This window comes from Pseudorca crassidens, chromosome 1 (genome assembly GCF_039906515.1).
Source record: "Pseudorca crassidens isolate mPseCra1 chromosome 1, mPseCra1.hap1, whole genome shotgun sequence".
Classification (NCBI taxonomy): domain Eukaryota; kingdom Metazoa; phylum Chordata; class Mammalia; order Artiodactyla; family Delphinidae; genus Pseudorca; species Pseudorca crassidens.
Genome location: NC_090296.1, coordinates 117,382,367 through 117,395,929, shown reverse-complemented (window position 1 = coordinate 117,395,929; position 13,563 = coordinate 117,382,367). Strand labels below are relative to the sequence as shown.

General features: G+C 40.9%; 1 protein-coding gene and 1 long non-coding RNA gene across 6 annotated transcripts in view; one reads left to right on the top strand and one right to left on the bottom strand.

The window, feature by feature from the left end:
- The window catches only part of LOC137231537 (uncharacterized), a 52,761-nt gene extending 39,368 nt beyond the window's left edge, over window positions 1-13,393 (top strand). Inside the window, exons 2-3 of the long non-coding RNA XR_010946652.1 lie at window positions 7,152-7,266; window positions 13,081-13,393. This is a non-coding gene — a long non-coding RNA (uncharacterized lncRNA). The remainder of the gene's footprint in view (window positions 1-7,151; window positions 7,267-13,080) is intronic.
- KIF23 (kinesin family member 23) overlaps window positions 4,359-13,563 on the bottom strand; it is a 31,925-nt gene continuing 22,720 nt past the window's right edge. For 3 of the 5 annotated variants that reach the window (XM_067751895.1, XM_067751910.1, XM_067751917.1), the window contains 11 exons: window positions 13,535-13,563; window positions 13,044-13,202; window positions 12,283-12,440; window positions 11,493-11,666; window positions 11,048-11,227; window positions 10,463-10,774; window positions 7,566-7,796; window positions 6,646-6,728; window positions 6,393-6,471; window positions 5,738-5,808; window positions 4,359-4,998 (listed from right to left, as the gene is read on the bottom strand). The exon at window positions 13,535-13,563 is cut by the window's right edge and continues 98 nt beyond it. In XM_067751895.1, coding sequence (XP_067607996.1) covers window positions 4,983-4,998; window positions 5,738-5,808; window positions 6,393-6,471; window positions 6,646-6,728; window positions 7,566-7,796; window positions 10,463-10,774; window positions 11,048-11,227; window positions 11,493-11,666; window positions 12,283-12,440; window positions 13,044-13,202; window positions 13,535-13,563 — 1,492 coding nt within the window. In that variant the 3' untranslated portion in view covers window positions 4,359-4,982. Of the gene's footprint in view, window positions 4,999-5,694; window positions 5,809-6,392; window positions 6,472-6,645; window positions 6,729-7,565; window positions 7,797-10,462; window positions 10,775-11,047; window positions 11,228-11,492; window positions 11,667-12,282; window positions 12,441-13,043; window positions 13,203-13,534 lie in introns of all 5 variants that reach the window. The other 2 variants (XM_067751903.1, XM_067751928.1) reach the window with 2 other exon arrangements.

Here is a 13,563-nt window from a genome sequence, read left to right as displayed (position 1 = left end):
GAATGTTCCATGAGCACTAGAGAAAAATGTGTATTCTGTTGTTTTTGGATGGAATATCCTATAAATATCAATTAAGTCCATCTTGTTTAATGTATCATTTAAAGCTTGTATTTCCTTATTTATTTTCATTTTGGATGATCTGTCCATTGGTGAAAGTGGGGTGTTAAAGTCCCCTACTATGAATGTGTTACAGTTGATTTCCCTTTTTATGGCTGTTAGTATTTGCCTTATGTATTGAGGTGCTCCTATGTTGGGTGCATAAATATTTACAATTGTTATATCTTCTTCTTGGATCGATCCCTTGATCATTATGTAGTGTCCTTCTTTGTCTCTTCTAATAGTCTTTATTTTAAAGTCTATTTTGTCTAATATGAGAATTGCTACTCCAGCTTTCTTCTGATTTCCATTTGCATAGAATATCTTTTTCCATCCCCTCACTTTCATTCTGTATGTGTCTCTAGGTCTGAAGTGGGTCTCTTGTAGACAGCATATATACGGGTCTTGTTTTTGTATCCATTCAGCCAGTCTGTGTCTTTCGGTGGGAGCATTTAAGCCATTTACATTTAAGGTAATTATCGATATGTATGTTCCTATTCCCATTTTCTTAATTGTTTTGGGTTCGTTATTGTAGGTCTTTTCCTTCTTTTGTGTTTCTTGCCTAGAGAAGTTCCTTTAGCAGTTGTTGTAGAGCTGGTTTGGTGGTGCTGAACTCTCTCAGCTTTTGCTTGTCTGTAAAGGTTTTAATTTCTCCATCAAATCTGAATGAGATCCTTGCTGGGTAGAGTAATCTTGGTTGCAGGTTTTTCTCCTTCAACACTTTCAGTATGTCCTGCCACTCCCTTCTGGCTTGCAGAGTTTCTGCTGAAAGATCAGCTGTTAACCTTATGGGGATTCCCTTGTGTGTTATTTGTTGTTTTTCCCTTGCTGCTTTTAATATGCTTTCTTTGTATTTAATTTTTGACAGTTTGATTAATATATGTCGTGGCGTATTTCTCCTTGGATTTATCCTGTATGGGACTCTCTGTGCTTCCTGGACTTGATTAACTATTTCCTTTCCCATATTAGGGAAGTTTTCAACTATAATCTCTTCAAATATTTTCTCAGTCCCTTTCTTTTTCTCTTCTTCTTCTGGAACCCCTATAATTCGAATGTTGGTGCGTTTAATGTTGTCCCAGAGGTCTCTGAGACTGTCCTCAGTTCTTTTCATTCTTTTTTCTTTATTCTGCTCTGCAGTAGTTATTTCCACTATTTTATCTTCCAGGTCACTTATCCGTTCTTCTGCCTCAGTTATTCTGCTATTGATCCCATCTAGAGTATTTTTCATTTCATTTATTGTGTTGTTCATCATTGTTTGTTTCATCTTTAGTTCTTCTAGGTCCTTGTTAACTGATTCTTGCATTTTGTCTATTCTATTTCCCAGATTTTGGATCATGTTTACCATCATTATTCTGAATTCTTTTTCAGGTAGACTGCCTATTTCCTCTTCATTTGTTAGGTCTGGTGGGTTTTTATCTTGCTCCTTCATCTGCTGTGTGTTTTTCTGTCTTTTCATTTTGCTTATCTTACTGTGTTTGGGGTCTCCTTTTTGCAGGCTGAAGGTTCGTAGTTCCTGTTGTTTTTTGTGTCTGTCCCCAGTGGCTAAGGTTGGTTCAGTGGGTTGTGTAGGCTTCCTGGTGGAGGGGACTAGTGCCTGTGTTGTGGTGGATGAGGCTGGATCTTGTCTGTCTGGTGGGCAGGTCCACATCTGGTGGTGTGTTTTGGGATGTCTGTAGACTTACTATGATATTGGGCAGCCTCTCTGCTAATGGGTGGGGTTGTGTTCCTGTCTTGCTAGTTGTTTGGCATAGGATGTCCAGCAGTGTAGCTTGCTGGTCGTTGAGTGAAGCTGGGTGCTGGCGTTGAGATGGAGATCTTTGGGAGATTTTCGCTGTTTCGTATTATGTGCAGCTGGGAGGCCTCTTGTGGACCAGTGTCCTGAAGTTGGCTCTCCCACCTCAGAGGCACAGCACTAACTCCTGGCTGCAGCACCAAGAGCCTTTCATCCACAGGGCTCCTTATTTTGGGATGATTCGTTGTCTATTCATGTATTCCACAGATGCAGGGTACATCAAGTTGATGGAGCTTTAATCCGCTGCTTCTGAGGCTGCTGGGAGAGATTTCCCTTTCTCTTCTTTGTTCTTACAGCTCCCAGGGGCTCAGCTTTGGATTTGGCCCCGCCTGTGCGTGTAGGTTGCTGGAGGGCGTCTGTTCTTTGCTCAGACAGGACGGGGTTAAAGGAGCCGCTGATTCGGAGGCTCTGGCTCACGGCGGGGGGTAGGGAGGGTAACGGAGTGCGGGGCGGGCCTGCGGCGGCAGAGGCCAGCGTGATGTTGCACCAGCCTGAGGCGCGCCGTGTGTTCTCCCGGGGGAGTTGTCCCTGGATCCCGGGACCCTGGCAGTGGCAGGCTGCACAGGCTCCCCGGAAGGGGGTGTGGAGAGTGACCTGTGTTCGCACACAGGCTTCTTGGTGGCGGCAGCAGCGGCCTTAGCGTCTCATGTCTGTCTCTGGGGTCCGCACTTTTAGCCGCGGCTCGCGCCTGTCTCTGGAGCTCTCTTAAGCAGCGTTCTTAATCCCCTCTCCTCGTGCACCAGGAAACAAAGAGGGAAGAAAAAGTCTCTTGCCTCTTCGGCAGGTCCAGATTTTTTCCCGGACTCCCTCCCGGCTAGCCGCGGTGCACTAACGCCCTGCAGGCTGTGTTCACGCCGCCAACCTCAGTCCTCTCCCGGCGCTCCGACAGAAGGCGGAGCCTCAACTCCCAGCCCCGTCCGCCCCGTCGGGCGAGCAGACAAGCCTATGCTGGTGAGTGCCGGTCGGCACTGATCCTCTGTGCGGGAATCTCTCCGCTTTGCCCTCCGCACCCCTGTTGCTGTGCTCTCCTCCGCGGCCCCGAAGCTCCCCCACTCCGCCACCCGCAGTCTCTGCCCGCGAAGGGGCTTCCTAGTGTGTGGACACTTTTCCTCCTTCACAGCTCCCTCCCGCTGGTGCAGGACCTGTTTTTCATTCTTTATCAGATCACAGTATTCTGTGCCTTTGGTGTCAGTTGCTGGAGAATTATTGTTTTTCTCATTGTGATACCATATCACTGATTTTTCGTAGTGCTTGGTAAAATGTGCCCCTGCCATTGAGTTTGAAGTAGCACACATTTTTCTTTTATTAGTTGCTTACTTTGTTCAACACTGGCGATTAGAAACCTTGCTTTTATTCTCCAGAAGGTGGCACCATAGCTCAAGTTTTCGGTTTCTCTACCTGAGCTGGCTCTGGGGCTGTGCTAGGGAGTGCCTGTGAAAAAGCTGGCAGCAGAGTGGGCAAGTGTGGGCTCAGCACCTGTGGTTGCCCACAGCCTGGCAGGGAGATCCTCCACTGCGGGGAGCCCCCAGAGGGCCACGCATGGACCTCCTGCCGAAATATGAGGCCGACAGACGGCAGGGAGTGAGATACTCCAGTGCCCTTTGTTCTTGTCTCCCTCTTTCCACTTCCACTAGTCAGGGAGGTCGCTCCTGAGGAAATCGTGCTGCTGGAGAGAAAGAGGTTCCTCCAGCTGTGACCAGCCAGGCAGTCCCTTAGAGACCTCTGTGAGGGAGGTGGCTGCTGTCCCCGGCAGTGGACACCCAGTGTGCTCCTGCTCATTTTCTGCCTCCAAACTGGTCTCCGTCCTGCTCCCCACAGTGTGCCAGGTTCTCTGTCGGGCTGGCTGGACCTCCTGTCCACCCGCTGCTGCACTCCCATTCCCACCGCGCCCACAGCGAGTGGGGCTGAGCAGCTCCCTTGGATCTGCAGCCCTCTCCAAGCTCCATCCATTCCGAAGCGCTTATCAGTAGAAATCTTTTGGATGTTCTGGTGTAATGTACAGAGATACTTTTGTTCAGTTATGAATGACCCATTAGTTGTTCCTTTTTTTTCCCCTCTTTTATTTGCAACTCACACTGCCATGATGCTGCCATCACTTGCTCCTCTACTTTATATCTATGCATGTGCGTTGGGTATAATATCAGTAATTTAAAATTTTCATACCTGGAGACTGAGTGCTGGTCTTGAAAGCCTAAGTTGAATGAAGTAAAAGGAAGATTCCAAATCAAACACAGTCGGTGTGTAAAGGATTGCCCAGGGGCTGCAGTACACCCAGTGGGCTGGGAGAATATTCCTGGTTTTCAACAGAGGAAATAGCCTCTTTTGAAGCTGTTCATTTGCATGCTGAAACAAGTATCCTCAACGTAGTGAGGGAAATTTCTAGTGCTTTCTTTTAATTCATCCCGCAAACGTGCCAGCAAGGCCCAATGCTAGGTTCTGGGACTAAGTGTTAAATTACTATCACACAACCTTGTATTTTAGTGCTTTTTATTTCAGTTCTTTTGGTATATCTAAATGTCAGAAAGTACATATATACAAAATTCAGAACACCTTCCTAAAATGGTTTTAGTATTGGCCAGTCTCTGACATCTTTATTTTGAAAGTTTGAATTGTCAAATATATGTCTAAAGTGCATTCTTGCAGCTAATCAATAGCAGCATTTGCTTTGTTTATAAACCCTTAAATATTCAGACAGGAAGTAGAAAAGTCACAATAAAAAGCAGAGCGTGATCTAGATATATTCTTTCTTAATCAGCCAAGACAAATACATGCATGAATTAGTTTATAAGTATACAAGAAATATACAAAAAATAGCATTATAAAAAAGTTCATACGGCATGAGAAAGGTGTCTTTCTCTGTTATTAATATTAAATATGGCAAGGTGTATAATATAAAAAGTTTGTAGAACCCTAGATATCTTTGGAGCCATAGGGGAATCTTTATGTAGGCCAGTGTATGATGACATATCTGAGATCTGTGGTATTCAACAAAGCTGGAGTTCTATAAGATTCATTCAGAAGACTCCTTCTGGCATTGCTTTGGAGAAATCACCAACACTAATGAAAATGTTCTTTTGTTATTGGGACTGTCAATTCATGGCTTCTTGCGCCTAAAAATGAAAACCAGCATTTAGTGCTGAATTTTGCAATGAATCTCTAGGAGGGCTTTGAGAGAATTCCTGTTTTATCATGGGAAGAGTTAAAAGTCCTTCTAAGAAAGCAAATAACTTATAAAATATGCTTATCTAGTATTAAATTTAAAAAACAGAACTTTCCATCTTTATCCTGTTGCACTGATTTTCCAAACTGCCTAAGGAATACGTGTGTCAAAAATGGACACATGGACCTGTATAGGTAGATATTTGAAAAGCAGCAGGTTTGATTAATATGGTAGAAAAAGGGGCCATAAATTCTGCCATTCCGTTTTATTTTAGCGAACACTTTTTGCTGTAATAAGAGGGGAATTAGGAAAGAATGAATTACAGGAGGGGAGCTGCCATCCCTGACTCCAGCCTCCCCTCCTTATAGGTGGATCTCAGTTCAGCCTCTGAAAATTTGATGAGCACAGGCAAAAATAGGAACAAGGGCGAATGTTCTTACAGCTCTAATTGCTCTTATTCAGCACCCCCCGCCCCCGGGTTCTCAGCACTGCTACTGCCTAGCGTAGTCTGCCAGTAGGGCCCAGATATTCCAACGGGCAAACAAAAACCATAGGTCCTCTAAAAAAAAAAAAAAAGTGGTTGGTAGGGAGAAGGGGTGGTGGGGAGGGAAGACACAGAGAAAGGCTGCACGTGGTCAGTACTCACTTGGGTGTGCGTGGTGCTGATACCCAGGCCCCTCAGTACTCACTTGGGTTGTGCGTGGTGCTGATACCCAGGCCCCAGCTGAGACCCTGCTCTCATCTCTACAGCCACAGAACACTGAGAGAAAAACCAGAGAGGAAAGATCAGCTCCTCTCTGCAGTCTATTAGATAGATTCAACCAAGGTGAAATCCAACACTGCTTTCTAGTCCAGCACAGATACGTATGTTAAAACACCAATCAGGCACTTGAAATTTATTTGATGTGCCACAAAAATTGTGAGGTGGGAGGGTCTTTAGAGGTCATCCAGGTAAATCTCATTTTCTATCAGGAAGAAGAAAGTGGCAAAGGCTAGAGCTTGGCCAGCTGACCCCCACCTTCCCAGAGTAACAGTTCCACAGGGAAGCTCTTCTCCTGAGAAGATTCCCATCACTTTGATGGGCATTCTTGTTATTCTAGGGTGATGCTCTCTGACTTGATTCTTGGGCCCTATCCCTCTACACTAAAAACGGGCTTTGAGCTGAAGAGCTCCAGTAAAACCAGAGCAGAAATACAAATACCTTCTCAGATGTGCTGGGGACAGGCCTACAGGCTGCACTGGCCATGTGGGATCAGACCTTAGTTGTTTGTTTCAAAGAGCATGAAAAGCTACAGCTGTAGGCCTCAAAATATGACATCCCTAGCAAATACTTTTTACTCCTACCCTTGTTTCTACGTCGGTCCATTCAGACTCTGTTCCATCTGGTTGGGCAGGTGCTATTGTGGAAGATCTTCGTTTTCGACTACAGAAAAAGGGAAAACACAGTGCAACAGTTATTTTTTGTATCTGAGAATAGGAAATATATTAGAAATAGGGAAATACCATATATACTCCTTCAGAGGCTAGTCTGTTCCTCAAGAATGAGCAGCTAAGAAGATGACAGCCCTCTAAAGAAAGGAATTTGATGATCACTCACCCAGTTGGTGATTCTTGTTTCAAAGTCTCAATTTCAGTAAACTGGACAGATTGTCCACCACCCCTTGTTTTATAAACATCACCCTACAGCCAAGAGAAAAGGTCACCATTACACTTTTTATACATCCAAAGGGTAAACATACATATATATTTCAAATTAAATTTAAGACTCTACTGTTTTATGGAAACTCCCATCCACAAAACCAGATGGTGCTTGGACTGCTGGGTCTGTACCGTTAAAATACTTTAAAGATTTGTGTACATATCTCTCACTAAACAAAAGAAGTCCAATGTAATATAATTAGTAGCATTCTTAATTGTAGAAAATAACATTCCTTTTTTATTCAACCTATAATTTAAAAACTACACTAGAGATCAAGAAATCTGTCAGAAATTTCTAAATGTTAGAAGGCGATATACTTTCTTCTCTGGATGTAGCCCTCCTCTCATATTCAAATAACAGTACAGTTGTTTTTGTTTTTGTTTTTGTTTTGCCGCACTGTACAGCTTGTGGGATCTTAGTTCCTGGTCCAGGGATCGAACTCGGGCCCTCGGCTGTGAAAGCGCAGAGTCCTAACCAAGGACTGCCAGGGAATTCCCTCAAGTGACAGTACAGTCAAAGGTAAGAGTTCTTTGTTTGGTTTACTTCTTAAGTAGGGGTTAAAACAAAACACATATTAATTAAAAGTACATAATACATCTGGAGCTCCTCTAACAAACCTGAGACTCTAAGCCTCATTTGACAGAAAGTCGCAGATTTAGTTCCAATTCAGCAGATTCGTAATCTAAGTAGTTACTTTAGTTTTCTAACAAACAGAGGTTTTATCAAATACCCATTTAAGTTCCTGTTGACACAGAGGAAGAGTAAATGGTTTTTTGTTAAGCTTTTTAATATTTCCTTCTCTTGTGTAAATGTTTTACCTTAATTAGCTTAGTTTCAATCTCCCCATCGGAGGCTAGTTCCTGGTGGGTCAGCATGTACTTCTCACACTTAGCTAGTGCCTTTTCATTTGCAACAGATACAGTGATGGCGTGAGGGACCTGTGGCTGCATGACTGTCTCAGTTTGCAGGTTAGAGGCAGGCTTATGAGCTACCCATCTGTCTCCCGCAGAGCGTGATCGTCTGTGTCGCAGACGAACTGGTGCTACATTCTGATCAGGTTGAAAGAGGAATCAAGAAACAAGCATAACCCAGAATTAACTTAAGGGTGCTATTAGAAGTGCAGCAGTTTGGGCTACATTAGTTGGTGACAATATCAAAACAAATGCATGAACCTTTTCAAAAGCTAAACGTTACTCAAACAATTTAAATGTTCTCTTTGTATTTAAACAAAACCAACGAACATCTTTTAACACCAGCTTGTGTATATGTATTATATATTCTACTAGGGAGCTTCCCTTTCAACAAAGAATGGAAGGAAAAGTTCTGGTAATGCCGCTAGTCTTTCCTGCATAGGTGGTATTCAGGACAAGTAATTCATTTTGCATTCTTAATCAAAAACCAGTATTTGTGCCTGCTATTGTGGGGTAATCTGTTAGGTCCATGACTATGTTAAAAGCTTCAGAAAGACCAGCAGAAGCCCTAAATATATCATAAGCCTCTAAACAAAAGAGAAAATACTCCTATTACAAACCAGGACCCTCCCCAAAGCTGATGGAGCTGTAGACTACAGAATGCTAAAGGGACATAGGTATAATGACAACCTTGTGTATAAAATGATTAAAAGAATGTAAATAAAATACTTCTGAGTACTATTAAAAATCTCAAAACAGAACTTTTTGAAAAGTTCAAAAGCAATAATGGCTAAAACATACCAACTTTTTTCCCCCAAACGTTTCATAAAGGTTCCAAGAACTAGATAAAGAATATACTGTCAAATCAGCCTCTATCATACAATAAAAAACTAGATGCTTCCAGTAAAATGTTATATAACTTTAGGACAGTTAAATTTAGCACATTCAGCCTAAGGGGGAAAAAAAATCACATACAGAACATAGTTAATAGTTTCTTTGTAACTTTGCAAACATCTTTCTGTTTACAAAACTGAAAGGAAATGCAGCAGTCTACCACAGCCCAAATCCTTCAAAGCTGGTCAAGTATGAACATCTAATTTAAAATGCGTATGCGGGAGAACTTAAGTGTTCTTCCCTGTACAAGAAACAAATGAAGCACTAGTGACAAATCATGATACTAAAACATGGGCAATAGAGTTTGCCACTCTGGTTGCCCAAACCTCACAACAAGCAGGAAACTTCCCATTCTTAAAATAGCTTAATGTTGAAAAGGAAGAATGTGGCTCTCATGTCCTACCATTTAGCAAAGGTGACAGATTTCTCAAACACACTTAGCAATAAATACATTCTGAAACAAGCTTTGGAAAGATGACAGTCCTTACATTCTATTATCGTTTATGAGATCAATGATATTTTAAATTTTTTCCTCAATGAAATATTATAAATTCAGTCCGCCTGACCTAATTTTTGACCAACAAACCTAGATGCATAGATACTAGCCTAAACTTTTCTCTGCTGCACTTCTAAAGAGATTTTGATTTCAAATGAAGTTAAAGGACCTCTAGTAAATCCTCTTAAATGTCTCATAGCCAAATTAGATATCACATTAATGTTGACCAGGCATAAGCAGGCCTTGAAGAGTTTTCAGTCTGTAGACTTGCATGAAATAAGGGGGATTTATTAGAGTTGATCAGAAAGACCAGCCACCATGATTTGCTCCCTAAAAAGATTTAAAGCAAAATCTGCAAAGTAAAGAACTTAAGCGACTTTAGAATTATCCGTTGCCTTGGTAAATACCTTGTAATTCATCATCATCCCTTAATAATCAGGAATGCAGGCCATTAGAAGAAGAATTCTTAAAGAGATATATTAAAATTTTACTAAATGTAAATTCACAATATTAACTTTGTCCACTTACTCAGATTCAAAGGAAAACTTTACCTTAATCCTTAAGAAGAAAATATAGACGTGAATTTGTTTAAACACCCTTGAATGAGGCAGAGCCCTTGTAAATTGAAATGAAGGCCTTGAGATTAAAAGCAATGTATTGGAGATGGAAACCTTCCTTCAGCAGTTATAAAACAGCTGGCCTGGGCTCTTCAAATAGTCAATGTCATGAAAATCAAAAAAGGGGAGGAGGGATTATTTTATATTGAAAGAGATTAAAGAGAGATAATAACCACATATAATGTATTCACCTTGATAGGACCAAGGTTTGAAAAAAGAAAAGCCATTATTGGGACAACTGGGGAAATGTAAACATGAACTGTAAGTTAGAAGGTACTTTTCAGGGTTAACGCTTTCTTAGGTGTGATGAAGATTGTGGTTATGCAGGACACGAAGCCTATGGCTTACTGTCAAAGGTTCAAGAAAAAAAATATTTACAAATCTATTTTTCAAAATAAAAGTCTGGGAAAGCAATTTTAAAAGTGAAAAGTTCGAAAACAGCAAAAAGTCTAATTTGGGGAAGAGAAACCCAATGCTCTAAGACACTCAGTCACTGACTCTGGATGCTCATCAGTTTACGCAGCTGAAAAGCACAGGTGACTCTGTGATGTGCCCCACGGACCGGCTTTCACTGAGCAGGAGGCAGTATTTCTGTGCCAAATGGGTTTAGTTTAGGCCTTTTCAGATGAAGAGCTAGGCCTCAATTTCAGGGTGATTTGATCTTCCAAACTAACAGAAAAATTAGACCTTGTTTATATTAGCACTCACCCATCTTTCCATTGAAGTTAGTTAGTTAAAAAAAACACAGAAGATTAAAATCTATTGCTACAATGCTTTAAAATAATACTGGCACTAACCCTGCTGCAGTGATCCTCTTCTATTTCTATCTCATTTCTGAGTGAAGGAACCACCTCCCTGCCTTCAGTCCAGTACATCCCTCGCCTTCTGTCTGACACGATACAAGTTTTACTTTGTCCTGGCTCCTGCTGCCTACGCCTTGCAATAGATGTGACATTGAGAGGTGTGTTGTACGAAGGAATTTTCTGCTCCCATTCCGAAATACAGGAAGCTACAGAAATGCTGCTGCAAGAGTTAGAGCACCTATGTAGCTGTGGCTGGCTCATGAGTTGCTGGCCGTTGGAAATCTGAGCAATACAGTTACTAGAAGGCTAAAAAAATTGAAGAGAAATTAATGAGCAAGACTTGAAAAAGGGAAACAATTCATTACTTTAATATTAGCACAGGCAGACATAATTTTTGTACTAAATTACTAGTTTTTATACTAAATTTGTGTTTATACTAAATTTGAAAATATTTATAAATAGAAATTTGAGAAATGCAATAATATAAAACAAAAAATTGATTCTCACAGAAATAGTCACCTAATCTGAACAAACCTTCTCTAGTACTACCAAGTTACTACACAACTACAAATAACTTACCGGTACTGGTGATGGAGAAACAGATCTTCGAGTAGCTTTTTCTCGATCGCGCTCCCGAGAGGGTCTCTCTGGCCGTTCAGTTTTGGGTTCAATAACGATAGCCTTCAGTTGTTTCAGTTTTTCATCTTTCACCCAGAGTTTATTTTGCATCTCCAGCTGTTTGGCTGCCACTCGACGCTCCTGAAGGTTATGTATGGCGATAGATATTCTAATTCAGTTATAGCAAACAAGTGCACTAGTTTACTTCCTAAAGATGACAGTTCTCCAGTTCTTCATAATGCTTATTAATTTGTTGTGACTTGTAAGGGCAGAGGAAGGAAGAGGAACTGAATAGGGGCTGCTGTGGCCGCCACCACTAAAACCCTACCCCAAGTACAAGTGATTCAGAAGGCTACCATTAGAGATGAATCATCCCTGACATGAGCACTGTATGAATGACACTCACACATTCTTTCTCCCACTTCATGGTTGTTTCTGTCACCATGCCTTGCAGCCTGGCTTCTAGTCTGCGCTTGTCAGAGAACTGTTGCTGAAGTTTCTGATTCTGGGTTTCCAGCTCCTGTTGCAGGTTGCGCTTATCTTCTTCATAGATAGTCGTTGTTTTCTCTAAAATCTCAACCTGGGAAAGTAGACCATTATGTTCAGCATTTGGTATGTAAACATTTCAAGTAGCTTTAAAATAATCTTCTTATGCAAGCATAGTTATGGAAAGAAAAATCATGGAGAAAGCATTTTCTTCTAAAACTTCATCTGGATTCCCACCTCCATTCCTAGAAATGAGAACTTTTAAACAAGTTCCTCACTGAAAGATGAAGTTATAACTGATTTCATGTGGAAATTACTTTTCCTGAAAATTAAGGCTTACAATTTAATTTTTAGGCTACTTTCAGAATATATTGGTTGAGATTAGCTTCTCTCTAGAATGAATGTGTACCCCCTAAGTGATCCTCAGTAAATGAGAGAACATTACACAGTAGTAAATCAAAAAGGAAGCTATAGTCAAAGCTAAACCGTAGAACATTCTCTTCGATTGCTAAAGTCTATTTCATAAAATTAAAGAGTGTATTACCCCTTTTGTGCTTTTCACTCATATTTCCTCTTTTTGGGGATGGGATGAAGATTAGTAAATAACCAAATGATAACTCCCAGTAAGCAGCAGCTGCAGGCCAGTGTAGAAAAACGGCTAAGTCAGAGCCCAGTGCTAAATGCACACCCATTGTAATACCAAAGCCAACCTTGTATTCTAAAGTTTTGTTTTTCTTTTCCAGACGTTCAATTTCCGATTTCTGTCCTGAGATCACCTTTTGTTTTTCACTTAGTTTTCCTTGAATGTAGTTTTCTTTATTTAAAACAGCACTGTCAAATTCTTGCAACAAAGCTTTAAAAGTAATAGCTGAAACAAGAGCATGCAGGTCAAGTTTACTCCGATTCAGAAATAACCAATGAAATCAACTTTTATGTGATGTGGGCAAGTTATTTTTTCTGAGCACATTTCCTCATTTCAAAATGGGGATTTAAATACCACTTATCATCTTCATAAGAAAAATGTGAGATAAGTGTAAGTACATTCACTGACCACTTACTATGTACCAAGCTGTTCCTGTCCTACATGATTTTCATACATTATCTCATTTATCCTTACAGCACCCTCTGAGGTAGGAGCAATGGCAATCCCCATTTTGCGGATGGAAACTAGAAATAAAGGATTAGGTGATTTTCTCAAAGATAGTTATTAATACATGTTAAATGCCTTGCAAATAAGTAACTAGTAGGAACTAAAAAGTAACTTATCCCTTTGATCATCACTGTTGATTTTTGAAAGGGAGAAATTCATACCCACTTTTCTGTTTTGTTTTACTTCCTTGGAATATAAAATGATGCCTTGGGGACTACTAAGTTCAGAGACAAAATAACCCTTCCTTGAAGATTCTATCCGAACGAAGAACTTAATTCCCTGCAAATTCTGGTGTTAAAATGACTGCAGTTTTGCACTTACACTGTTTGTGAAACTCATCAATCATCATTTGTCGTAGGTGATGTCGTTTCTCTAGTGCTTCAATCAGCCTGGGAAGAGTCTGCTCGTCATTGATATCCAAAATTTCGCAGGATGGCAAAGGTGGAAAACTCTGCAAAACCACTTCTGAAACCAGCAGTTCTGTATTGAGTTATTAAAAATAAAAAGTTAGTTACACAGGAAAAAAAGTTACTCAAACAAGTTTTAACACTGTGAAAAGATCCCCAGTCAACATTGTACCTTGTTGGGCTGTCATAATACGTCCTTAAAAATGTTACAATAAAGAAGGAAAAATGGAAAAAAAAGGTATATAATAAAAGAAATGTCACTTATACTTTGGTTCAGATTTTTTTTTGCACTTGCTTTTTGAGGGGAAAGGAAGTAAACAGTTTTCTTACGTGAAACAGATTTTTTTAAAGAGAGAGAGACAGGCAGACTCATCAGTGGGCAGATGACATAACAGCAGCTCATACCATCTCCAACAGGACCTCCCCGGGCCTGG